The following is a 25,737-nucleotide window of genomic DNA, read 5'->3' as shown; positions in this document are numbered from 1 at the left end:
TAGTGATGCGAAGCACGGTATCATCTCCACGTTCGCTTTTCTGAGCAGACATGCGACGCAAGGAGACCAAGGTGTTGTTGACGCTCGAAGAGGTGCGCGAGGCCTTCGAGCAGCAGACGCCGCTGGCCGTCAAGGACGCGCTGGGTGTCATTCATGAGGCGCAGTTCATCATGAACCTGGAGCCGAACCTTGTGGCCGTGCGGCAAAGAGCTTCAACATATGGTAATGCGAAGAAGCAAGTTGCCTTTGTGGCAGTAGGTGCATTGATAACTGAAATAAGGTCGATTACGTGTTCATTTGCATAGTTTTTGGAGATATCCATGGCCAGTTCTACGACCTGATGCAGCTGATGGACGCCGTTGGCGTTGCCGACTTGGCCGAGCGTGATGTCCAGCTGGTGTTTCTGGGAGACTACGTGGACCGCGGGGCCTTCTCGTGCGAAGTGATGCTCTATCTGCTACTGCTCAAGATCCGAGTAAGGAAACTTCATAATTAATTGCATTGGAACTCTGATAATTACGGTTTTTTGCTGCAGTTTTCCGACAAAGTTGTTCTCCTCCGTGGCAATCACGAGTGCGAATCGATTTCATCCTTCTACGGATTTCGCAACGAGTGTAAGGGGAAGTACGGCATCTCAGCCTACTACCACTTCTTGTCCTGTTTCCAATCGATGCCAGTGGCTGCGCTGCTGTCCACGTCGCGTGGGCAAGTTCTGTGTGTGCACGGTGGCCTCTCACCCGAGCTGAAAACAATCGAAGACATTCAAACTATGGACCGACGGCGGGAAATCCCTACCACGGGGCTGTTATGCGACCTTTTATGGTCGGACCCGAAGACTTCGCACACTCGCGATGTGGACGCAGAGGTGGACACTCAGCCAGGATGGGAGCCCAATCAGGTACGACCCCCCATAAGTCAGTACATGTATTGGTATGATTTCGACCTGACGCTACTTCACATTGCCGCGTAGGCCCGTGGATGCTCCTACTACTTCAATTCGGCGGCATTGTTCGAGTTTTTAGGCACCAACAAGCTGCTGTCGATGCTTCGTGCACATGAGTTCGAGGATGAAGGCTTCACGTATCACTTCAACTCGCAGGAGTATCAAGAGCTGGATACTCGAGTGGACAAGTCCATGCCTCCACTCATTACCGTTTTTTCGGCGCCGAACTACTGCGACAGCTACGGCAACACGGTACCACTGTTCTATTTTGCCAATATTTGACTTGAATTTCAATAATTTCTATAATATTTTGATTTGTAGGCCGCCTATTTGCTCTTCCGGAATGAACCTTTCTCGTGGGAAATCCAGCAAATTAACTCCGCGGGACATCCAGCCCCACCGATTGCGAGCGCAGAACGAGGATCCGACATGTGGCGACTATTCAATCAAACGTTGCCATTCCTCCCAGCAAGCAAGGAATTCTTTGAGGAAGTTTTGTGGTTAGCAGAAGGGTGCAGAGCTCAAGGGCTTGTCGAGTCAAACGCCGTGGTTGGGCATAACCTAATTGATACGGATGCTCCAGCAGTCGAAGGGGACCACGAAGATCCAGCAGAAAGACGACGACGTCTTACAAGTGAAATGCACCCACAAGCTATCCGAAAGATGTTGGATGACGAAGTGAACAAATGGGAATTGGTAGAAGAAACGCCAACGCGCAGCTCGGGGCCAGCGTCTCCTCCTCGAATCCACCGCAGACCTTCTTTGAGTAATCTGGACGAGACCCAAACGGACGAGCGTCCAAGTGTGAGTCAACTTTATTATTTTTTACAGGTTTTTAAAAGTGAACTAACTGCTAAGTGAAAAGTGAACTAACTGTTAAATGTATTTTAGCTGCTTACTCCGCAAGAGATGGACACAATTAAGCTGATGTTTTCATTAATGGACACGGATGGCAGCTTGGAACTCAGCTCGACTAAAGTGTCTCAGTTCATTCTCAATATTCTGGGTACGTGTCTGATAAAAAGCTAAAAATTGAGGTGGTAAGATAATTTTTTTAACGAGATTTATGTTTCAGGTGAAAAAATCAGCACTGCGGACGCGGAGGCTTATTTGGATGCTTTGGACTACGACCGCAACGGAGTGGTGGATTTCGCGGATATTCTGTCGTGGGTTGCCGTGATGAAGGCGAATCGCAACAAGCACGAGTCGAGCCGACTCCTGAGTTGGCCAACTGTACAGAGCGGTGTGCGCATGTTGACTCGTGGGATTTTTTCCAGTAAAGTCTTGCTATGGCTCGCATTCGGCTGCTTACTACGCGATATTATCGTCCCAAAGCAGCGAAAAGTGATCAAGTCGTCGTCGATCCGAGTGCTGGGCTCAGCGTCGCTAGTCCTGTACATGGTGGGCGTATTGTCAGGGCGAGAGCGTGGCTGGCTGCGGCTTTTCTCTCTGCAACGCGCTGTCGGAATTATGACGCAGCGATTCGTATCAAAGTAGAGAAGACTCTTTCAGTGCTACTTCTCTAAATTTAATATAAATTTATTCATCCTCTTCCAACTCGAATTCGAGTTCTTCCTCCAGTTCAATGTCTGGGATGTCACTAAAGTCGACTACGACGCCCAGCTTGTCCACGGCTTGCGTGAGGTACGTGAGCGTAATCTTCTTGTCATTAATTTTGTATTGCTCCTGGTGTTTGCGGTTGTCGTGCATGCAGTGTTTGCACAGCGTCGGGTTCTCGCTATTGGCCTGGAAGCCAGGACAAACGAGGCCCGTCGTGCAGATGGTGCACTTTGGGTACTTCGCGTTCAGGAGCGCCATGATGGTGGCGTGTTTGTGCTTGTGAATCATCTGGAGTTTGTCTCGTTTCTCGTCTTTCACCACTCCGGATTGGCGATCGATACTCTCGGCGTGTTGAATCTGCTCTTGTTTCCGTCGCTCTAGCTCTTCTCGACTTGGTCCGATGTATGGCTTGGTGGCTATGAGCGTAAACTCCCGACCAGCCGCAACTGATAGCAATAAAGTTAGTGCATGTTCGAGCATTCCACTGAAAAGCAAACTACGAACTGGAACAGGGCCGACCGACAAAGTCCTGCATGCCTTCGACTCGGCCAGGAACGGCACAGAAATTCTCCTCTAGGTCTCCCAGTTCTTCCGGCCTTCCCAGACAGCCATTCATGTTGCTACCCCAGGTGAACACCTGACCACGAGAAATATCAGACCAAATAGTAGTGCTACTCTGAAGATGTAGACGCAGTACCTCCTCGTCGACCGATAATGCCACGTTGTGGTACATGCCCGCGCATACCTTTTTAATGAGGGCGTGGGTTGTGAGGAAATCCGTCACTAGACCTGGTAATGTCGAGATTTGCCTTCCACCTTGAGCAAGCTTTGAGGAAACAGTGTTACTTCACAGTATACCTTTTGAGCATGTGCACTGTAGTAATGAAGGTACTGTACTTGTCCAAGACGACCACTTCCCCACGTATAGACCTGTCAGAAACATGTATTGGACCAGAGTTTAATTTAAAAACAAAATGAGGCCTACGTACCACACCGCCTTTCAATAATGGCGGAATTAACACAACTGCCACCGAGTGCCAACACGCACATGCAAGCTCCACAATGATATCTGTCTTGAGCGCTTCGACTAGTTTTGGATTCACGTAAGAGATATTGTCTCCATGTCCTAGACGACTGCAACGCATGATGTAAGAAAAATCAGTAAACCAGCAACAACACTTGATTGCTGCGCCTTACCCACCGTCACCGCTCCCCCACGTATATGCCTGCCCCTCGGAGGTCACCAAACCAGCGTGCATAGCGCCACAAGTAATCTAGAAAGAGGTATAGTTAGTATCTTTACTCTACATCAGTCACCTGGTTTGTGACTGACCTGGGTGACGCGTAGCTTTGCTATACTTCGAGCTAGACTGGAGTGATCACTCGTATTGTATGTGGCTCCGAACGCCAGCATCTCCCCTTTGTCCGTGACTGCAAACGTATGATTCGTACCAACATCGACTGCAGAAATGACACACGTCTCCGATACAGTTCTCTCCCACAGTCGCGGTTCCACACAATCGACTCCGTATCGTACTCGAGCTTTCCTTGACAACGCCTCTGATAAATTATGGACCGGTTCCGTGCCAAGCTGACAGTGATCGTTCTGCCCCCACGTGTACACATCTCCGTCCTTGGTTGTGGCACAGCAATGTACTCGACCCACAGCGATATAACTGATACCTTCGCCACAAAGTGACAGCAGCTTGACAGGATGGACGAAATCTTCCTCCCCTCCCTCTTCCTCTTGCTCCTCTTCGCTGTCACTCGGTTCATCAAAGTCATCTCGCTCCTCTTCGATTCTCTCCGAAGGCTCAAGACTTCCTCGTTTCAACGTATCGTCTCCGTCTTCAGCGTCGAAATCGCTGTCTTGGCCGTACGTCAGACTTGTAAGAGCAGCTGGAGATGATCCTAATGGGAGACCGGTAGGACCCGTCCGTTTACCCCAAACGTAAACATCACCCGATCGACTAGCAGCAAAGGCGACGTCCGAGTCAAAGCCCTGGACCATGAAGACACTATATCATTGCTTCCTAATCACAATATTCACCAATTCACATTTCTTACCGCGTAGACGTGTGCGATACTGCGTCCTCGAAGCTTTTTGATGATCCGTGGAGTGGCAGACGACTCGAGGTCTCCGTGGCCGAGCTGTCCTGCAAATCCTGACCCGAACGACCAAACTCCGCCAAGCATGTCGAGTTGTCGTTGGTACTCGTCCTCTTCCTCTTGTCGACGCCGGATTTCTACCATCGTCCATAATTAACCCGCTGTCCTTTGTTAAAGACTGAAAAACGATGACGTACCTGCTGCTCGCTGCTCGCTTAACGAGGCCGTAAGACGCTGCACCAACGTGCGTTTGCCTCCTTTCTTCGGCAACCCTCGGGCAATACAGGACGCTCGCAGCATCTTGGTCTTCATAAGCGTTAGACATCGTACATCCAGCTACAGCATTTTTAAAGCAGGAAGAGAGATGAAGTAATCACTTGACCTTGGGCAAAATCTGACAAACGCACCCGCTCCCATGCTTGATTCGTGAAGAGATCTTCCGTGTCTTTTATCGGCAGGAACAAGAGCTTACGGAAGTTGACGGCATCTTTACCGGTTGGCACTCGGAGATTTGGCGTCTTTCGTCGAAGGAACGCCATTTAAGCGCGACTTAAAAAAATTGCCTACGAAGCGACACAACCAAAAAATACGAAAAGACATTGCTAGTTGGATCAAACTCACAAACGAAAAATGTTGTTCCATTGTTCTCTTTTATACTGGAAGCTGTCTAGTTAGGATCTTTTATTGCTAGTGGGTTGTGGACTTGGTACGACAGAAGCTGCGAGATCGGTAGACCCCAAAGTGTCTACCCCTGAAGAATCCAACACTTTGTTATGTAGCCGTGTCCGTCGCAGAATGTGGACAGGATTGGACGTCTCGAAGTTCTCTTCATAGCTATCGATGAAAATCGAATACAACGTTAGGTCTGGCTGCGCTTAAATAACCACCAGTGGCACTACCACGTACCATTTGTAAGCTACAACGGGTAGAATGCAGGCTACCGAAGCCAGCGCGAAGCCAAGCCAGAACCCTTTTCTAGCGATCACCGTCCTCCAGACACCTTCGATGTCGCCAATGAAGTGATCGTACACAGCGATGCACATGAAGAACGCGCCCAATGATAATGCGTACGTGAGGCAGATCACCCACGTCCAATTCCACGTCTCGAAGAAAATCTGGAAGTGCACAATGGGTACAATGTAGAAGAACGACGCGACACTGGCTGCCCAGAACGAGTCCCCTTCGCCAAGGTTATTGTGCTGCATCAACATCAGAGGGACAGCTGTAGTTATCAGGGCGTGGCAAACTGCTAGTGTGGAGGATTTTGCCGTTGTTCGATGCGAGAAAAACATGTTGGTGGCTCCGAAGCGATAGAGCTCTGGAAACTTGGCCGCGATAGGCTCCAAAAGATCTGTCTCCATGACTGCCCGTACTGTCACCGGAAGTGCCGTGAAGACGACGTTGTAGGCTGTGATGTACAAGTCGCAGAAAAATGTCTACAAGGATTGCAGAATAAGCATCAAGGCTCACTAAAAACTACACAAAAGAAGCAAATATTTGACGTACCTGGGCTGAAAAAGCCGACGCAATTCCGTAGACAAAATGTGGCAACGTGAAGACGATATTCTTGTACAAAAAGTAGTCGATGCACTGCGTTGTTCGGAGATATGATAACCGGCCTGCTCATTTGGTAACAACGTCAAGGTCAGTGTTGTACCGAGAGTCCTATCCTATAGATTTGTGTACCGTGGTAAAGCAGTAATCGCCCTAAATGACTGAACTGCTGGACGGCGTAGTCGGCACTTCGAACGGCTTGCATACCCTCCTGACCCATGACGCCGACGCCAACATGAGCCGCTCGAATCATGCTAACATCGTTCGCTCCGTCGCCACTGCCATAGGCATCATTTTAGTGAATTATCATGGGATTTAGGCCAGAAGCGACAAGACCTTACACTGCGAGAGTGACGTCTGGCACGCCTGCTTTGACTAGCTCCACCACTAAAGCCTTTTGAATAGGAGACGCGCGGCATACGATAACTGTTGCAGACTGTAGTGCCAGTTTGAGGAAGCTCATGCGGTTGGCTGGGAGAAGTGCCAGCGTTAAAGCACTGCCATCAATTAGCACTGCTTGGCTTTCCTACATGCACAAATAGCAACATTAAGTCAGGGACCAACGTAGATCCGAAGCTGAGATAATCGTGTTCACCTTTGAGTTCTGGAGAGCTGTTTCAAGCTGTTGAGTCATTTCATGTCGAGTGGCTCCTTGGATAATCACCTCTTGCATTTTAGGAGTAACAACTCGACAAAGCTTGCCCATCTCGAGGGAAGTTTCGAGCTTGTCCCCCGTCAGCACCCAAATCTAACGAGCACAACGACGTTAAGAACAATTCAATGTCTTCTGAAAGTGTCAATGTAAGGCTACCTTAATGCCAGCTTTCTGAAATAAGGAAATAGTTTCTGGAACACCCACTTGTAGCTTATCTTCGACAGCTGAAATAAAAACGATAATTTATTATAATCCACCTCTAAATAAAAAATACTTTGAATACCACGACGTACCACTCGCTCCGATCAGAGTAAAGTGCCTCTCTATTTCGTCCACTAGTGCCTGTGTCTTGGCTTCCTTGGAATGGATATCCAATTCAGCTTCATCATATCGATCCTCCCACGTGTTGTAGTAAATCTCGTCCTAACCAAATACCAAGCGGTAAAATAAAGCGTCAATGTGTCCGTTGTGTTACACAAGTACGAACCAAATCTCGTTCGGCGAAGAGTAAAATCCGATAGCCCTCTTCAGCGAATTGTGTCGCATGGGCCATGGTCTCTTCCTTACTGGACAAAAAGTGATCGCAACGCTCTAAAATGACACTATCTGCTCCCTTACAGAAGAGCTTGATCCCTCCATTTTCATCTCGAACAATGATCGTCATCCGCTTCCGGTCACTCGAAAAGTGGATTATCCGTAAAATCTCAAACGTGAGCGTGTACGCAACTGTTTTCAAGTGCGACCCGTGCCGGTCTTCTTCCGTAATCGCCACGTAAAGTTTGTGTTCACATCGCTCAAACAGCCGAACGCCCATAGCTTCCGCGCCACGAACTAGCGCACATTCATCGGGAGAATCGGAATTGTACGACAGCGCGCCAGTCGCTCGGTCGTATTCGCACACAACCGTATGACAGAGCGACATTGCCAATGCGAAATGACTCTCGCAACTATCGAGATTCTTCAACACGCGACGAAAATACGAGATCGGAGGAAGGTCGCTCGGTTCGGCGTCTTCGCTATGGAAAGTGCTGGTCTTTGTCGTACCAGCGCTTAGCGCATCCAGCGAAGAGATGGAAACGCCACTTAGAAGCGACCGTTTCTGCTTGGTCACGTAGATCCCCCCACCCACGCTACATTTGCGAAACACCATTTGGTTCTGCGTCAAGGTGCCTGTTTTGTCGGTGAAAATATACTTGACCTGGCCCAGTTCGTCCGTTAGAGACGACGTGTTCGCCATGGCTCCTTCCCCGTTGTTGTTGCGCATTTTGTTATCCCACGTGATGAACTTGGCGTGCACCGTTTTGATGATTTCGACCGTCACTACGAGGGAGATGGGGATCAGCGTATTCATTAACACGATGAAGGAGAGGAAGAGCAGAACTGATTCCAGAGACTCCGAGTGGTCGTCGCCCACGTGCTGCAATACGCTCGCATCGAAGTTGAAATGGTGCACACACGCAGCAATCGCACATAAAAGGACTTGAATAAAGAAGACAAATACCACCGTTCGACTCATCCGTAAGTCGAGGTGACTGAGCTTGTGATGCGCCGCTCGCGCATTTTTCATCACTTTGGTGTCGTGACCTAGCGAGGAGGATGGTGAGCTTTACATAGCTAACGAGTGATACAAAAACGGACGTTTACCTGTGTACACCACGAGCATCATGACCCACTTGGTGTTCATAAGTGTCGAGCCGCGAGGAAGGAATTGTTTCTCGCTGAGGCTGTACATTTTGGACTCAACGGAGAGGTTTCCTGCGAACCGATACAGATCCTGGTCTGGCTGCTCGCATTTGATAAAGTATTTCTCCTTGTCGGGTGAGGTTCTGTCAAACACGAAACTCGACGTGACACGTAGCGATGCTCGCGATTTCAGGTTGGCTTCTCCGTCCAAGTTACTGGTGTCGATAAAGCAAGAACCTGCAGTGAATGTTGGTCAGTAGTTTAGCCCTTCACTCGCTCTACAAGTATCTTACCGTTTTCCTCGCTACTTGCGAGTATTATCCCATCCGCCGGAAACGCTTCCCGCTCATGTATTCGAGCGAGATCGCCAACCTACACAGCGACACCAGACCATCAGACCACCTCGTCGCTCAATGTGCTTTGCTGTGTACGCACCTGAATGGATTCCCACACGATACGCTGCTCTTCAAAATTCCTCAAGACAAGCACCGGTTTAGCGTTGATCAAACTATCAGACAAGCGCTTTTTCTATCGTTCGTTTGAACAGCGTGCGTTAGCAATCTTCCACGCACAAATCACGATGGAGCGCCCACTCACCCTATCTTCAATCGCTTCTCGTAGCAAACTAACACTAATCACCATTACCAGTGGCGCGATCGCCGTTACCGGCGTTAGCGGTGAAATCTGTTTAATGGACTGCAAGATGGCGATCACTAGGAAGTACAGATTTGCCGACTGTGCACACGTAGCATCAGTAAACAACCCCCAACCTTTTTTAAACGGATAGAAAGATTATGGCGTACCCGCCGGAATTCCTGTAGCAGACAAAGTGGCAGAAAATTGAGAAACGTGTACTTTGAAGTGTGGATGGCGTTCGAGATGTAGGTGGGTTTTTGATGCGTTCGTTCATCGCGCTCTATCTGGAAAGGGTCCACAAGGCGATACGGTTGGCTAAGCACGGTACCACGTCTCTCCATTTCTTGACCGGAGGGTTGGTTCGATCCCCACGACTGCGGTTTGACTGCAATCGTCACTTTCCTCGGGCCGTGACCCCCGGGGTTGCAACCCTCGTCGGGGCACGTGGCTCCCAGCTCTGCAGCTCCTGTTATGGGCTCGCCCTCTCGAGATACCGAATCCACCCTCAGTGTGCTTGGAGTGTACGAATGCTGTGAGTCGAGCGTTCTTACGATGATGTTGAGCCAAGAGCCATGCAGAGCGAGAAGGAGCAAGAGACTCGGCCGCGTTATTGCAAGGGGTTTCAGGCTCCTGGAAATTGAATAGAGCGAGCGAGTGGGGAGGCACGCCGAAACTTAAAAATATAAAGTAATTGCTGCCGTTACTACCGCTATCTCTTCGCCACATGCACGACAAGTATTTATACGCTCGTCGGCGAACGCAACCTGCACACAATTCTACTTCAGCCTCTTGCAAAAACAATACCAGCGTGGTGACCATGTCGAAACTGTTCGCTCTGTTGGATGGCCAAGTTGTCCACTCGCTTACCGGTAGAAGACTCCAGTTATTATCATGCCTGACGAGTGAACGGGAAGCTCTGCGTGACTGTCGATTCAGTGTAGTATCCCGCAAAAGATAACGACGCAAGCTCTAGAAGCTGGGCAACTTCAACTTCATGTGACCGGCTGGCATTGTCAAAAAAGTGTGTTTAAATTAATTTTGAGAACGCTGTTAAAAGAATTTTCAAAGTTGATTTTTTTCGGTAAATGCTGTTTTGTACCTCGAAGTATTGTAAGATTTAAATTCATTTAGAAACATGATGTGGAAACACCTAAAATTGGCGTGTGTTTTGTTCTGTCATCTACGGTACATGTATAATACATGTAATATTGATGCTTGCAAACCTCATACCAGTGTCATTGCCGGAAAATGGTACGACGTGTGGCATAGTGACGAGCTCTCTGTTCATGACGCGCTAACGTTCCCCCTGTCACTCGGTACGTGCAGGCCAACCAAGCAGCCAAGAAGGCTCAGCGTGCCAGTGCTTCGCTGAGCACGCGACTGCAGCAGTGGATCGCCCCCATCAACGTGCTGTACTTCCTGTACTGCATTGTTTGGCATTACAGCTCGGTGACCATGTGGACACTCGTGGGCTACGTCTTCCTGTCGCTGTCCACCTACCTCAGCTACTCGTGGGTCGTTGGTGCAGCTGAGGAAGGAGGCAGCAGCGAGTACGTACTGGTGGCTCTACTGGACCCTCTGTTAGTTGATACTATTTGATTCGTAAGACTGACCTAAAGGACCCTTGTGTTCTGTCCTCTGACGTCCACATTAGATATGCGATGGACGTCCTGATCGTCACGCTATTCGTGCAGGCCGGACTTTTGATCTCCAGCTACTTTTGGCTCGTGTACCTCGTCATTCCCGGCTATTTGCTGTACCACGGCGGTCGCATGCTGCTCAACTACGTCTTCACGCCGGATCCGACGGACGAGGACGACCCTGCCGCCTCGAAGAAGAAAGAAAAGGCGGAGCGCAAAGCTGCGCGTCCCAAATTCCGGCAAGGGCGTCGATAGGCAAACAACTTAGACGACTGCTCTAAGGAACTGAAAAGGAAAAAAAAAGAGCTCTTGACATGACAAACTTGTGATTTAATATTTACAAATTGCTGGCGTGTTATTACATGTGTCGGGCAATGTTATACAGCTGACGCGACACGAAGTAGGCGACATTTCCTTTGAAACTTCATATTTTCCAAGGGGGACGAGCATTTTCAGCTCGTGAGCAGGAAGACTGACGCGGTGTGCTGGGCTTCGATGCCGGTTTGTCTTTCGTCGACTGCGCTCGTGATGATGTCGAGGAGCGTGGGGTACGAACGGAGTCACTTGTTTGCTGCGGTTGTTGCTGCTTCTGGACCTGCGTCGCGATGGCAGAAATCGTCTTGGGATGGAAGGGGAGGCTTGTTGGCGCGTCCGGATTCTCAAACGGATGGCGAGCGATCTCGTACAGAAGATCTCCGGGTAAACGATGCAGCAACTGCAAGGCAACCGAGATAAGCAGGTCTGATTGCAGAGCAGGCGCACATCGGAGGCTCAGGACTTTCATCAAGTCCATGTCCCTAATTGCCAAGAGCAACATGAGGCCATAACATTTTAGATTTAGGTAAAGATGACTGCATAGCGGTAAGAAACCTTCAAGACGTACAACTTCAACAACTGCTCGCGAAGTAGTACTGTATGCGCGACTGCTAATACCACGACAAAGTGAACGCCCACTGCGAAAAGCTACTTGCAACAATGAGTAAGCTGAAAATTTACCATCAAGCACGATACATGAATATTCCGTACCACATCCCAGACTCGAAGAAGCTCATGGAGTGGCGGAACGCAAGCGAACAAACTCAGAATGAGTGGCAGAGCGTATATCCGCGCCGTGATGCCTCGTGAAGACAAGTGTTGATACAAATCCGGATCCAGCTTTAACAAACACACCCATCAAAATGTCAGCAACGAGTTGCCTTTGCTAAACCCAACCGCAGTTTCTAACCGTTTCCAGACATTTATCAACCAGAGCGCAACCTTTCTCGACGCCTTTCAGCTGTGGAGCCATGTAGTGTGGACAGTGCCGCACTAGCAATTGACAGAACGTGTGGTATGCGTCTGCTTCCGGCAACACATACAGCAGTGGTGCACAGAGCACATTCATTCCTTGCACGTATCTTTTTACCCATCCAAAAGTTAGAAAAGTGAAACTTAACCCATCATTGCAAGTCAATTTTGCCACACCCACCTGATCGACGGCAAGTTGCCATTTCGAGCAGTTTCTCCGTCATCTTGTTTCTCCTCCCCAGGGTTCGACCCCAATTCGTTGATAAAAACGTTCAACAGTCGCACCAGTTTCTCTTCCGGCACGCGTTGTGCAAATTCCAAATCTCCTCGAAAAGTGCGAAATGTGTCATTACGGATGTCCCCGTCGTAATGCGACGCTCCTCTACCCACAAGCGCCGCGTATTTCGTCATGTCCACGTCGTTTTCCACCCCTAAGAAGGCCTTCCACACGCGTCCTCGCAACGAGCAAAGGCTGACATTGGAGCCCTCTACGTCGGTAACAAAGCCCTCGTCCCGAGGTAGTCCATGTACGATCACAAGCCGCTTGAGCTCCCGCCAGCGCTCGTAGTCGGCGGTGATGGAGTCACCGGCCAGAAGCGCGTCGTACTGCTGCCGCAGCTGTGCATCCGCCGAAGCACCAGGCTGTGCGTCCATCGATGGCGAATAGGTTGACTTTCGTGTCAGTGATTGTGCCGTTTGGCATTGCATTTTGTGTAAAAACTAAAGTTTAGCTAATTCATACCCCACTGAAATGTGGTTTCGTTTACGCTAAAAAAGGTGTCACAACAGGCACGCGCCTTGGCCCAAACTTTGGTGCGTGGCAGGCCTTCGCTCGCGTTGAGCTCTGAGCGTGGCGCTAAGTGTATGCTTCCTTTCGTGTTGCAGCTAGTTGCCGATGGAAGGGGAAAACGCGGATTTTAGCGTGGACGTTGGTGTGCGCGTGCTGGTGCGCGGCAAATACGCAGGGGTGGGTTACTGGCAATCCTACCTTCTTTTCACTTGGCGCGACAGGGGCCCAATTGCAACTGGCAAAAATGGCAAAAAGTGACAATTGCTCACTTTATCTTGAATTGCTCAGGTAATTCGCTACGTGCCCGAGCGCCGCACCGCCCTCGTGGGAGTCGAGCTCACTCGTGCACGTGGAGACAATGACGGAACCGCAGAGGACGGCACACGCCTCTTTGAGTGCAAGCCACTGCACGGCGTTTTCGTCCGCGAAGAGCAACTCAGTGTAAGTTGCCTTTTCCTCGGTTGCTGCAATATTTTTTTGTGGCGGCAACCGACTGAGACTCTTTCATCGTATCTTTTGGGTAGGCTTTTTCGGAGGAAGATGGTGCAGCTTGTGTGCTGCAAAGTGTGTGGCGGCGGTACAGCGCGTCACAAAAGTTCCGTCATCTTGTGTTTTCGCACGCTTGGAACCTACTGGACAACACACAAGAACAACTCAACCTCAAACGCTCCGAGCAGCTCAAGTCGGCGGAACACACACTCGCGCAACTGACCAAAAAACAGGTTCGCCACAAAAAAATATCTGTTGTTTTTTATCTCTCATCTAACCGAAAATTCAGGCTTTGAACCGAACAGTGTCCGACGTTGCCGTGTCCGAGATCAAAATTGATCCGGAATACGCGGGACCTCACTTGGTGTGGCCATTGGAGCTAGCAAACGTATTGGCGATCCTGGACTCGTTCAAGACGACGCAGATTCTGCACCACAAATACGTGCTGGAAATCCTAAAGGAAGGCGTGCGATCTCTGGCTCCGTTGCCAACCTTACAGGAAATTACACTTGTGGAAGGGGAGAAGATCACAGTGGTGGGAGATCTGCACGGCCAGTTGCAGGATCTCTTCTCCATCTTCTCGATCAACGGCCTCCCCACTCGCAGCAACAAATATCTCTTCAATGGCGACTTTGTGGACCGTGGCATGTACGGCGTGGAGGTGGTGATGACCATCCTGCTCTTCCGACTCCTGTACCCGACCAGCGTCTTCCTCAACCGTGGCAACCACGAATCTCGTAACCAGAACTCGTGGATGGGCTTTGAGGACGAAGTGTGGGCCAAGTATTCAGGCGCGGACGAGGACGATCTCGAGCGTCCTGCACGAGTGTTCGAGTGTTTCCAGACCTTGTTCGAGTCCACGCCGCTCTGTGCTGTGCTCCAGCAGAAGATCTTCGTGGTGCACGGCGGGCTTTTCTCTCGTGACAATGTGACATTGGCCCATTTGCGGGGAATTTCACGAAAGCGGGAGCCTCCTCTCCACCAAGTGAACTTTGAGGATAAAATCTTCGAAGACATGTTGTGGAGTGACCCGCGCTCCATTCAGTCTCGTCAGCCTTCGGAACGTGGCGCGGGCGTGGAGTTTGGCGTGAGTGTCACCAACAATTTCTGTCTGGTCAACAAGATCGCGTTGATTATCCGCTCGCACGAGTGCGTGCTCGAGGGCTTCGAGATCCTCCACGGTGGTCGATTGATTACGCTCTTCTCCGCGTCGAGATACTGCGGGACGCAGATGAATAAAGGAGCCTTTTTGACTCTGGGACCGGATCTTCAACCGGAGATCCAGCAGTTTTACGCGCACTCCATCAACGAGAGCACGTTCAAAGCTCCGGAACAAGCCCAGATGCAGGGAGTGTTGGAGGAGGATACGCTCCGTATGATAGCGGAGCGTATTTGCGACCACAAGGCCTCGTTGTACTGGTACTTCACGCAGCATGACGAGGAGCACAACGGTACTGTGCCTCGCTTGATCTGGGCCGAAGCTCTGCGGTCGGTACTGCAACTGGATCTGCCTTTCTTGACGTACCAACCGAAACTCGCTGATGTGGTGGACGAGACCTCGACACGTATCAACTACTCGCAGTTCCTGACTCGGTATCGTATTGAGAACGACGCCATGGACAACAGTGGGTGGCAAGAGAGCATCATCGCGTTGATCTGCAAGAAACTGTACCGTGCGATGGGCGCCGGCGACATGCAACAAGCGTTTAAGGTGTTTGACGCTGACTCGAATGGCTTCATCGAGTACGAAGAGTTCCTCAGTACACTCAAGCAGATGGACACGGGACTGTCGGACCAGCAAGTCTTTGCGCTTATGCGTACAGCCGACACGAACGATGATGGGCGTATTGATTTTAACGAGTTTGCGCAACGCTTCGAGGTTATTTTCACAGACCAGGGGAAGACCGAATCCTCTCAGAATTTATCACCACCTCCGACCCCGATGGACTTGTCGACGGACTCGGAGGACGTGAAGCCCGAGACCCCCATCTTCACACGTCGCGTGTCTTCAGGGGAAGACCAGTCGACGTTTACGCCGCAACCGGCAAGTAATCTGGACGTGGAGACGATGCAGGCGTTGTTGCAGATTGGCAAGGCGCTGTTTTCTCGTCCTGGTTCACTACAGTATCACTTTTACCACTTTGACAAGAACCAAGACGGTGTTCTGTCGCGTACTGAGTTTGAGCATGCGCTGGAGCAATTGGGCTTCAATTTCGAGCCTAGTCTGATGGATCGAGTCATGGCGGCAGTGGACAGCGACGGTGGCCACTCGATCGACTACAAGGAGTTTGTCACGGCGTTTAGCGTGCAAGATCTGAAGGAACAGGAAGCACTGGAGTCGGGCGACCTCACGTGGCAAAACTCGGTGTTGCAACAGGTTTCGAATGTGTTTTACCAGCATCGGATTCACATTCGGAACGCCTTCCGGATGTTTGATGCGTCGAATAGTGGCGTCATCAGTCGCGACAATTTCCGGACGGGGATCCAAACATTCAACGTTGTGCTCAACTCGCCACTGTCGGATGACCAGATTGAGGAGTTGCTGAGCTATCTCGACAGCAATCAGGACGGCGTGATCAGCTACAAGGAGTTCTTTGACGGCTTCCGAGTCGTGGATGTACGCGTCGACGAGGATAAATCCACCGAGAGCAAGTCGTCGGAGGAGACAAGCGACTGAAAAGTTGCAGTTTTGGCTCCTTGGAGCAAAAGATACGCTCTGCAAATGCAAATTAATAGTGGCAAGTTGTGCATTTGTTGGTGTTTGTTGCACTTTTAGGTTGATAATTCGAGGGCCTTTTTGATGTATTTTGCCGTTGCCGCAACTGCGCTCCGTCCATCAGTTGTGCCACTCAGATGCAATTTCTTGTGAGTGTTGCCATAATCCAATTCGAGCACAGTTGGATCTTGTTCACTATTGTACACACACGACGAAATCGTGTGCGAAAAGGTGGCGAGTTTGCCTTCCTTGTTCACGCTGAAGCAACTTATGTTGACTCCTGAGAGCACGAAATACCGTCGCATACGCTTTCGCTTCAGCAGAAGTTGCCGCCACCACGGAGCTTGCACGTAGAGCCAAACTGTGTGCGTCCGTTCCGGGTCTCTTTCATCCATCACAAGAGGAGGCAACTCCCTTCCTTGCGGTCTGTTGGGTGTCGATAAGGCCAATGGGCTGTTCATTTCTGGCATTGTCAGCGCTCGCAGTCGCTGCGCTTCCCCCACTGCTCGCTGTCTCCTGCCTATTCTTGCTCTGGGCGTGACAATTGTCGCTCGACGAGATGCGGCAACATCGTGACTTTTTGCCACTTGTGTCGCTTTCACAATTGCCGCAAAAGTCCCGTACCAGTGCTCAAAGTCGGCACCAATACACGTATGCAACAACACCGTACGATCCTCATAGTCTGTGAACGCGAACGTCTTGTTTCGTGAGTGCACCCGTCGGACAGAGATGATGACATGGCGTCCGACAGGTCGAGCTCTGTGCTCTGCATCTTCAGAGGATTCGAAAAACTTGCAAACAAGCTCCTCGAGTCTGCAAAACCGCTTGGCAAACGCCACTCGACCAGGTCCAGAGGTCGAAACGTGCACCCAACCCGAATACACGCCCGTACTGGAGTTCAGCGTCAACACTCCGTCCGCTGTCAACGCCTCCAAGTCGAGCTCATCCAAGTCAGTACATCGATCTGTGTCTGCGGATGAAGCTGTGGAGCCCAGTGACAGCGCCTTCTTCCATCGAGGACGCATCGCGGGCACGTCCATTACTCGGCTGTCGGTCGAGCTCGCGACTGTGGACGAAGAGGCTTCGAGACACTCCATCGCAGTCGTGGGCGTTTCCGTTATGACACGCCGTTACTCAGTGGATTCAGCGCAGATTTTCCCACTGGGGCCATCTGCAGTCCGTTGGCCGGATACTTGGCAAGCATGTATGAGGTGGAGCCTGCGAAGCCCACGTGCCGTTGTTCCACCTTGCCAGCCGGTAAGATTGCTTCGACGTGGTCGTGTCGCTGGATGTGGAATGATGAGCACTGATTGGAGAAGACTCGGCCGATTTTGGTCTGACTCGTTGGCTGCTGCCACAGAACTTCAACTTCTAACGTCAGAGTTCTTCAAGTTGAGCACCTTCGTGGCGATCCTGACGCCCCAATGCAAGTGACGAGGACAACTGTAGCGATGAAGAGAGGACTCGCTAAATAACCAAACGGCTTGACAGCCTGAACCTGTCAGACGGTGTCAACAGAACACCTCCCCGACATGCAGCAACAAACACTTGTCGTGTGTAAGTAAGGCCAATCTATCGAACAGGTTGGTAATGCATTATAGATACTGAACACGGTCGCTCGACGAACAGTGTCCATTCTCAATTCTCATCGAACTTCGATTCGATGAAGGCTTCTTGGAAAACTGGAGACGAGAGCAACATCGCCGACATTTACTTTAGGGATGCTGGTTGCTTACGCAGAAATTGCGATTCGCAATGCCATGTACTTTGCTGATCAAACTAAAAGTCTTCTCTGCAATGCATAGAAGACTGTCAGTTTGAAGTCTGTTGCATCGATGCTAGGTATCTGTAAATGTATTTTATATATAATAAACAATTATCTGCAATTGTAACAACTGTTAGCAAAATGCTTATTTTCAAACTTGGGAATACAAAATGCACGAGGCTTTAGAGGCCTGCGGCGAGTTCCTGTGCCGCATCGGCGCGCTGGAAGGCGCTAATGGTGACTATTCTGCTCTACATCGTCTTCTCCACTCTTTTGCGCGTCTATCCTTGTCTCTCTCTCACGCACTCTTTTTCTATCAGCTATTGTCGATATCCTGCGCAAAACGGGCGCGGAACTCTCGGAGTCGAGTCCGCTCCGCTGGCGCGCGCTGCTGGCCGCCATCCGCCAAGAGCTGACTGCCGACCCTATGGACGTTGTATTTCTGCTCGAACGGCTGCTGCAACTGGACGCGACGATGCCTTCTGGCGCTAGCCAGGCTCTGTTCAACTCGCCTTTGTTCTTCCACGTAATGACACTGAAATTTAAGCTCGTCGACGGTGAAGAAGAGACTGATAATTCTGCACCGTGACAGCTATTGGTAGAACGATTCGCAGTCGCGTTTGAAGGCCTGGACGCTGAGTTATTCAAGCTGGAGAGCGATGAACTGTGCCATGCTGAAGGTATCTACGAGACGTGTGTGCTGCTCCAAGACAAGATGGAAGAGTACGGAGTATGGCTCGTGAATGAGTGAGGAGATATACTGACAGCGTGAAAATGACGACAGAAGTGACAACGAGTCGGGACTGAAGAAGTTCCTTACGACGTATAAAAATATCTTCGAGCAGGACGAACCAAAGGTTCGTAAGCTCAATAAACTGGAGGTTTTCTAACGATAACTAACTGATACTTAATGCCAGGATTGCTGGGAGGCGTTTTACGAGCTGTACCATTTGAACGACGCTGCTTTCCGACGAGATATGAACGGAGCTATGTCCATGATCGAGTCTGTCGCTCTAGGCCCCACAAAGCTCGAACTGGCATTCCCACCCAAGGCTCCTGAAGGTCACAAGTAAGTGGCTATGAAGGGTGTTGAGTGTCTGACATGTAGTACTAAATACGGGCTACTTTCCAGCAGAATAATGACGCCACGTGCGAACTTGGAGAAGCGATTTATGGAGACTCGACGAGAATGGCGAGATATGTCGCCGTTTATCTCCCTCCCCGGAGTTGGTATTGGCCTGAGTGGGACAGTTGAGCCTCAGCGACAGCAAGAACGGCAGGATCAAGAAGACGAGGAGGAACAAGAGCAAGAGCAAGAAACACAAGAGCCTGGATCCCCCGGTAATACTCACGACGAAGCGCCACCCTTCCCTTCTGAAGCTCAGGATTGGGTCTGGTCTACGCGCGTGCCGTTCTCTTGTAATTCTGCGTTTGCAAGTCATATCGACTTAGAGATCAGACGCTAATACTTGTTTCATGTGTTTGGTGCAGTGAATGGCGGATCGACGGAGTCTGTAGACTCGGACAGTGCAGAAGACGACATACAAGAGCGACCAGTACCCTCCAGACCACCGCGAGCAGCAGAAATTGCCAGAGCCACTCGCCAAGACAGTCGTCGGGCAGCTCCTCAAAAACGGGTAAGAACTCGGGTTGTTGTGCCTTACTTGTAGTTGTCTACATCTTCATACGTTGGTCCTCTCGTAGATGCCAGAAGAACGCGGAGCTGTGGTTAACGCTTTGGCCATTGTTCGCCCCGGTGGCAGACGTAAACGAGTGCGTTGGTCGGAAGAGGAAGAAGCAGCGCTCATCGAGGGCTATCGACTGTACGAGTCGTACTCGAACGTGTGGGTCCTCATCAAGTCCAAGTTCCCAGACGTGCTCCACCATCGCTCAAACGTCGATCTCAAGGATAAATACCGCAACTTGGTCCGATACGGTAAAATCCCGCAAGCCTTCGACACCACTGGAGCCACGGACAACGATGCAACAGACGACAATGCGATCATCGAGGACCAAGTTGAAGAAAACTAACGTCTCTGCTCTTCAAATTTGAGTTCATTTGTTTTACAAACTAAAAACAATCAGACGCGAAGGACTGACGCAAATGGCTACAACTGCGTCCTTCCCTTCCTCGCTGAAAATCCAAACAAACGCACTCGTGACTTTCTCGCTTCTCCGCTCCACTGGCCAACGTCTGTACCCATCGCTCCCGTTTCGTATGTGCATTTTTGTTTTTAACTCTTCTCTCCGAGTTGTACTTCACGAGGGTGTTTTGTGCTGGTTATTGTAGTCGCGAAGTCCCCTACATGCAACGTCCTCTGTCCTTCTTTTAGCTTCGTCCTCGGTGCTTGATGACTTCCTCCCTTCCAGTTGTCAACTCTTGCAGCCTCTCGTTTATTTTGACGAGACGAGTGGACAAAGCAAAAGACGGAGCTGGGATCACTTAACATGGATCGCACTTACCCTCGCCCGACAGAGCCGCTCATGGACAAGTCGTTAGGCGTGTTGTACGTGAAACCCTGGAACGTCATGGACGGACGAGAGGCGTCGGACACGCGCACGCCTCCCAGCGCCGAGTTCTCGACGCTGTTGATCTGCATCTTAGTGAACTCGGCCTCAAAGTTTTTAGTCTCCTCGGCATTACCGGCAGCGGCACAAGGGTTGAACGGAGGCGGGATCTTGCGGTCGTACAGATCCTGCCAGCTCATGCCGCTAAAGTACGGGTGGTTCTTCACCTCGTTGGCACTCTTGCTACCTAGGCGCTTAATGGGGTCACGTCGCAGTAATCCACCGATAAAGTCGCGAGCAACGGGGTCCACGTCGTCCGGGAACGTCAACGGAGCGTTACGCACACGGTCGAACAGCTTCTGACGGTTGCGAGTGTACCAAGGCGGCAAGCCCGTCAGCATTTCGTACAGCACCATGCCCATTGCCCACCAGTCCACAGCTGTGCCGTGACCAACGCGGTCCAGAATCTCAGGAGGCAAGTACTCGGGCGTTCCACACATCGAGTTGGTGCCTTCTGCTCCGTCAGTGATACCCTCCTTCGCAAGTCCGAAGTCAGCTGCAATCATAACAAACATAACCGTTAAAAACATGCAGCTACGTGCAGTTAATACTTGGGTTAACCTGAAACGTACCCAACAAAACGTGGCCAACAGAGTCAAACAGGATATTCTCTGGCTTCAAGTCACTGTAGGAGCACATTTTCAGCGTCAGAATGCGAATATTGCAAATATACACACAACGCGTCAGTCTTACCGGTACACAACACCGAGGTCGTGCAGATGCTCCAGAGCTAATGTGATCTCAGCGCAGTAGTAGCGAGCCATGCTGGGCTCGAACTTCTCCATCCGTGACAGGTGGAAGAAGAGCTCGCCACCCGGACAGTAATCCAGCACGAAGTAGAGTTTCTGCGACGTCTGGAAGGCGTAGTGCAAGTGTACAATGAACGGATGCTTGGCACGGCCCAGCACACGTCGCTCCGTGCGCGTGTGCTCCACCTGGTTGCGTCGCTTGACGTTGGACTTGTTGAGCGACTTCATGGCGAACAAGCGCTTGCCTTCCTTCTTACGCACGAGCGTCACCTTGCCGTACGAGCCCTTGCCGATGACCTTGAGCAGCTCAAAATCGTCCAGCGACGTCTTGGGCGTGTTGTACATGCTCGTTTCGTCCTCCGAGGACTGCGATGGAGGCGGCGTGGCATCGTACGAGATGGCCTTGGTTCCTTGGTACTTCTCCGAAGGCTCCTTCTGCTCATTTTGCCACAAATAAGAACATTTCGCCATAAACAATTAGAAAAGTCGTGCCAAAAATAGCGAAATTTTTGGCAAATCGTACGTTTGTGAGCATAAACTCTTTGAAAAGCTCCGATGTGCGCGGGTCCGAGTTGCCAGACGCAGGGTCGAACTGGCACAGCAAGTGGAGCCAGTTGGCCAGCTCTTGCTGACGTTTCTCGATGAACTCCTTGTTGAACGAGCCCAGGAACTTCTTGGGTGGCAGCGCCGGGCAGCGGTAGCCTTCGCTTGACAGCTAGTTGTACCCATAACCGATATGATACATGTTAGTAACCTGTCTGATCCGTAGTGCAGGTTCCAGAGAGCTCTCCCGAGCTGCATGCAGCTTGGCGGTGGAGCGCACCTTGTCGTGGAAATCCTTAAACTCGTGGTAGCGGTGCTTAACGACGAACATGCCCTCGGGTACCTGAACCTGCACGAAGTAGACGGTGGTCTTGCTGCCATTGTGGCTCACGTTGTCGTGGCCCATGATGCCCACGAACTTAGGACCGCGGTAGTCGTCCGGAGAGCTCATCTCTGCTTCCCCGCACTTGTACTAACAATTACTATTGGGAGAGGGTCGAGGAGCAGGAGATCGATGTCACCTTCGCCTCGCCTTCCTGTCTGGAGAATGCGACTGAGCTCAGCACCCGAGACTCGGACTCTGTGAAGTGCTGTGGTTTGATTGTACAGAGGTCGAGTTGCGCAATGAGGGGACAGCGAAGACTTGAGGTTTGTAAGCGGCCTCTTCCGTCGTGCTAGGCATCGAGCAACCAGAACACTAGCGTGGATATGATTGGTCAATACATGTGAAGATAAACGGGGTGAGGAAGAGATCAGCTCGTATAAAAGGATAATGCCGTATTATAGTTTCAAGTTGCTTTGCATGGAGGACTTCTTTTACTGTACTTAAGGATTCCAGCTTGCTTTAAAGCATGCTGGAATAAAAGGTATGCCCTACAAGGGGATTACTCTGCATTGAACTGGTCAGCGCCTATCCGGCACCAGCTTCGAGCCCACACCGGCCGGGATAAGAAATTGACGATGCAATGGCGACGCGACGGCCGCGACTCGACGCTGCCATCACAACGTGTACGCCTGACGACACAGAGGCGGCATCACAGAACGTTAGTCTGAAGCGCCGAGGCGTTGGACCGCGTGGTTAGATTCGCCGCAACCTCTGGATTCCCATCGCCGCCGTCAGTGCAGCCAGCAACGTTGAAGCGAGATGATGACGTATTTAATATCTGTTCGGCTTCTTCTTGCCACTTGCATGTACTGTAGTACAATATCTGAAACTGCGTGTGGGCGGCAGCGGACCATTACAGTTCAGTAGCGCCGCACTGGCGTTGGTCCTACCTTTGTGGAGCAGCCCGAATTGGAGAACCGCTAGTGACACTTGAAGTGTGCCCCGTTGGGCTGGTGCTGTACTGTCCTCGCAGAACCAGAGCAAGGGCGAGAGATGCCAACGCCGCACGCCGGGGAGGCGGTCATGGCCCCTGCTTGGTAATAATACCAGTATTTGTCACTTGGTTGAATAACTATTGGAAACCGGTATCCACCCCTGAACTTCGAGCATCATCAGACCACGCGACACTCTCTGCGTGGACGGACTCGTCCTTAGATATCCTACGCTGGACGCTCTGGGCTTGCAGCTATATGTATTATTATGTAATACATGCCACCACGCGCTTAGTTGTGTCATGATCACTTTCATTTTCAGGTCAACTGAGGCCTCGGATGTTTATGGCATCCTGTCAATATTATCAACGACATATTAATGGCTATAAATACGTTTTGTCGTGCTATTATTGGCCAGATTGGAGCCGTTTCAATCTCCAAAAGGCAGCGCACACAACGTCTTCGACCTCGTAGGACCATGCCGATGGCTGTCGCTCCGTCCTTCGACCCGCTACCGCCATCCCCACCCATAGCCATGTTGCCCACCATCAACGTCAATGCTGTGTGCATCCGTAATGGCCACTTCGTGGACGCCGAGGGCCGCGTTCGACTACTGCGTGGTGTGAACCTCGGCGGCTCGTCCAAACTTCCCTACGGCTACCACCACACCGACCGCCACTCCAGCAGCAGCTTCTTCGATGGAGCGCGCTCCGTTTCCTTCGTCAACCGACCGTTTACGTTGAGTGAGGCGCCCCTACACTTCGCACGACTGCAACGTTGGGGCCTGACACTGCTGCGGTTTGTTGTGACCTGGGAAGCCATCGAGCACGCCGGACCGGGCGTCTACGACAGAGAATATCTGCGGTATATCCGAGATATCATTGCAATCGCCGCAGACTATGGCCTCAGTATCTACGTGGACCCACACCAAGACGTCTGGTCAAGGTGGACAGGAGGAGACGGCGCACCAATGTGGACACTGGAAGCTGTGGGGCTGGAACCGAGGGGGCTCGAAGCCACCAAAGCCGCTCTGTGTGTGGAGACCTGTGGACTAGAAGTATCCAAGTATCCAAAGATGATCTGGCCCACGAACTACTTCAAGATGGCGTGTGCTACCATGTTCTCGCTCTTCTGGGGAGGATCCAAGTGCGCTCCGTCGTGTCGGGTGAATGGAATACCCGTGCAGGAATACTTACAATCGCACTATTTAAACGCCATGACGGAGTTAGCGGAAGCACTTAAGGGGTTGCCCAACATTGTGGGCTTTGGAACGATGAACGAGCCGTCGTCGGGGTATTTGGGACTTGAGGACTTGAACAAGCATTTCCACCATGGAGAACTCAAATATGACTTGGCCCCAACTCCGTTTCAAGGAATGGCACTGGCAGACGGATACCAGCAGGTTATTCAACGCTGGTCCAATGGTGCAAACCAGCACGTGTTTGGACGCCCAGATGAGCTGGTGACGGTGGATCCCAACGGGGTGCGTGCGTGGCAGCAAGGACGGCGGTGTATATGGAGAGATGAAGGCATTTGGGACGTGGATAGCAGGACAGGGCAACCAGTTCTGCTGCGTCCAGACCACTTTGCCGGTATCATGTTTGGAAGGGATTGCTACGTGCCTTTCGCTGCGGTAAGAATGCTAACAGATATTCGTTATATTAAATAACGTATCTAACGTTGTGGTTTTGACCAACGCAGCGCTTTGCAGAACGTATTCGCAGCGTCTTGCCGCATACTTTGCTGTTCATTGAGCTGCCTCCACTGGAGTTTAGTATTGACGCATTTCCCGAGATTGACGACACTCTCATCCCTCGAGCAGTTAACGCAACGCACTGGTACGATGGCGTCACGTTGTTTCTGCAGGCTTGGCGTCCGTACTTCACTGTGGATCCCAGGACCAAGTGCCCTGCGTTTGGCTACACTGCAGTACGCAGGACGCACATGAAACAACTAGCAGGTATCAAAGGATACGGCAGTGAGCAGATGAACAACGCTCCGACACTCATCGGTGAGACGGGGATCCCGTTTAACATGCACGGCGGCAAAGCCTTCCGAAGTGGAGACTTCAGTGCACAAGTCGGAGCTTTGGACAACACCGTGTCGTGTCTAGAGGCCAGTCTGGTCTCCTTCACGCTCTGGTGCTACACGTCCGACAACTGCAATGGCTACGGCGATCAGTGGAATTTAGAAGATCTGAGTCTGATCAGCATGGACAAACCCATCCGATCTGGAGCTTATGATTCCGTTCCAGAGCGAGATGCTTGTGCTCGAGCCGTTCGAGCCTTTGCTCGTCCGTATGCCACGCGTATTGCTGGCACTCCTTCCAAGTCCGAGTTCATTCTCGATCGAGTGCGTTACGAACTGGAGTTCGTATCGGACCCGACAAAGTCGAATGAAGGTGCGATGCATCCTACCGAGGTGTTCGTGCCGCAATTGCAGTATCCGCGAGGTTACACAGTGGAGATGTCGGACGGCCACTTCTCCGTCCAATCGCACGATGGCTGGGACATTGTGAGCTATCTGCATGAGCCATCAAAAGCCAACCACTGGTTCGTGATCACGTCCAAGGACTGGAATATCGAGAAACGTCGTCGAGCTTGCGTTGTTCGTCGGAGGATACTGATGACTCCCGTCGTCGCACTTGGTATCTACGTGCTGTATTTGATTTCCAGCTAACCACCTCATTTAGATTTTTATAACTGTAAGCTTAACCCCTCTAGCAAAAAAACG

At 51.1% G+C, this 25,737-nt stretch overlaps 9 protein-coding genes across 9 annotated transcripts; 4 read left to right on the top strand and 5 right to left on the bottom strand.

Moving 5' to 3' along the window:
- Positions 1 to 50: 50 nt before the first annotated feature.
- PITG_01957 (serine/threonine-protein phosphatase 2B catalytic subunit, putative) lies at positions 51 to 2,440 on the top strand (the record flags this gene model as incomplete). The annotated part of the gene is made up of 8 exons (XM_002908500.1): positions 51 to 222; positions 306 to 475; positions 536 to 898; positions 971 to 1,195; positions 1,265 to 1,455; positions 1,561 to 1,747; positions 1,835 to 1,949; positions 2,019 to 2,440. 8 exons carry the CDS (start codon positions 51 to 53, stop codon positions 2,438 to 2,440), a joined length of 1,845 nt encoding a protein of 614 aa, XP_002908546.1.
- A 42-nt stretch (positions 2,441 to 2,482) lies between these two features.
- Positions 2,483 to 5,151, bottom strand: PITG_01956 (uncharacterized protein; the record flags this gene model as incomplete). The annotated part of the gene is made up of 11 exons (XM_002908499.1): positions 2,483 to 2,949; positions 3,008 to 3,140; positions 3,201 to 3,329; positions 3,401 to 3,433; positions 3,493 to 3,637; positions 3,701 to 3,777; positions 3,846 to 4,323; positions 4,384 to 4,505; positions 4,571 to 4,749; positions 4,810 to 4,948; positions 5,020 to 5,151. The coding sequence occupies 11 exons, from the start codon at positions 5,149 to 5,151 to the stop codon at positions 2,483 to 2,485; spliced, it is 2,034 nt and encodes a 677-aa protein (XP_002908545.1).
- Positions 5,152 to 5,283: 132 nt separating this feature from the next.
- On the bottom strand, positions 5,284 to 9,481 carry PITG_01955 (P-type ATPase (P-ATPase) Superfamily; the record flags this gene model as incomplete). The annotated part of the gene is made up of 14 exons (XM_002908498.1): positions 5,284 to 5,446; positions 5,519 to 6,048; positions 6,119 to 6,231; positions 6,299 to 6,444; positions 6,508 to 6,692; positions 6,762 to 6,914; positions 6,978 to 7,045; positions 7,115 to 7,244; positions 7,309 to 8,405; positions 8,466 to 8,741; positions 8,798 to 8,876; positions 8,940 to 9,032; positions 9,102 to 9,239; positions 9,308 to 9,481. The coding sequence occupies 14 exons, from the start codon at positions 9,479 to 9,481 to the stop codon at positions 5,284 to 5,286; spliced, it is 3,345 nt and encodes a 1,114-aa protein (XP_002908544.1).
- A 2,225-nt stretch (positions 9,482 to 11,706) lies between these two features.
- Positions 11,707 to 12,721, bottom strand: PITG_01954 (uncharacterized protein; the record flags this gene model as incomplete). Its single annotated transcript, XM_002908497.1, has 4 exons — positions 11,707 to 11,733; positions 11,807 to 11,935; positions 12,006 to 12,177; positions 12,249 to 12,721. The coding sequence occupies 4 exons, from the start codon at positions 12,719 to 12,721 to the stop codon at positions 11,707 to 11,709; spliced, it is 801 nt and encodes a 266-aa protein (XP_002908543.1).
- A 241-nt stretch (positions 12,722 to 12,962) lies between these two features.
- Positions 12,963 to 16,023, top strand: PITG_01953 (serine/threonine-protein phosphatase, putative; the record flags this gene model as incomplete). The annotated part of the gene is made up of 4 exons (XM_002908496.1): positions 12,963 to 13,034; positions 13,146 to 13,298; positions 13,382 to 13,579; positions 13,636 to 16,023. The coding sequence occupies 4 exons, from the start codon at positions 12,963 to 12,965 to the stop codon at positions 16,021 to 16,023; spliced, it is 2,811 nt and encodes a 936-aa protein (XP_002908542.1).
- A 95-nt stretch (positions 16,024 to 16,118) lies between these two features.
- Positions 16,119 to 17,170, bottom strand: PITG_01952 (uncharacterized protein; the record flags this gene model as incomplete). Its single annotated transcript, XM_002908495.1, has 1 exon — positions 16,119 to 17,170. The coding sequence occupies one exon, from the start codon at positions 17,157 to 17,159 to the stop codon at positions 16,119 to 16,121; it is 1,041 nt and encodes a 346-aa protein (XP_002908541.1).
- Positions 17,171 to 17,997: 827 nt separating this feature from the next.
- Positions 17,998 to 18,900, top strand: PITG_01951 (uncharacterized protein; the record flags this gene model as incomplete). The annotated part of the gene is made up of 5 exons (XM_002908494.1): positions 17,998 to 18,064; positions 18,148 to 18,353; positions 18,420 to 18,520; positions 18,615 to 18,684; positions 18,745 to 18,900. 5 exons carry the CDS (start codon positions 17,998 to 18,000, stop codon positions 18,898 to 18,900), a joined length of 600 nt encoding a protein of 199 aa, XP_002908540.1.
- A 962-nt stretch (positions 18,901 to 19,862) lies between these two features.
- PITG_01950 (protein kinase, putative) lies at positions 19,863 to 22,230 on the bottom strand (the record flags this gene model as incomplete). Its single annotated transcript, XM_002908493.1, has 5 exons — positions 19,863 to 20,891; positions 20,968 to 21,020; positions 21,089 to 21,579; positions 21,668 to 21,859; positions 21,968 to 22,230. The coding sequence occupies 5 exons, from the start codon at positions 22,136 to 22,138 to the stop codon at positions 20,287 to 20,289; spliced, it is 1,512 nt and encodes a 503-aa protein (XP_002908539.1).
- A 1,245-nt stretch (positions 22,231 to 23,475) lies between these two features.
- PITG_01949 (glycosyl hydrolase, putative) lies at positions 23,476 to 25,683 on the top strand (the record flags this gene model as incomplete). Its single annotated transcript, XM_002908492.1, has 2 exons — positions 23,476 to 24,637; positions 24,706 to 25,683. 2 exons carry the CDS (start codon positions 23,489 to 23,491, stop codon positions 25,681 to 25,683), a joined length of 2,127 nt encoding a protein of 708 aa, XP_002908538.1.
- Positions 25,684 to 25,737: the final 54 nt, after the last annotated feature.

This window comes from Phytophthora infestans, genomic scaffold (assembly GCF_000142945.1).
Source record: "Phytophthora infestans T30-4 supercont1.2 genomic scaffold, whole genome shotgun sequence".
NCBI lineage: Eukaryota > Oomycota > Peronosporomycetes > Peronosporales > Peronosporaceae > Phytophthora > Phytophthora infestans.
The sequence above is the reverse complement of the archived record's forward strand: the minus strand, read 5'-3'. Positions and strand labels throughout refer to the sequence as shown.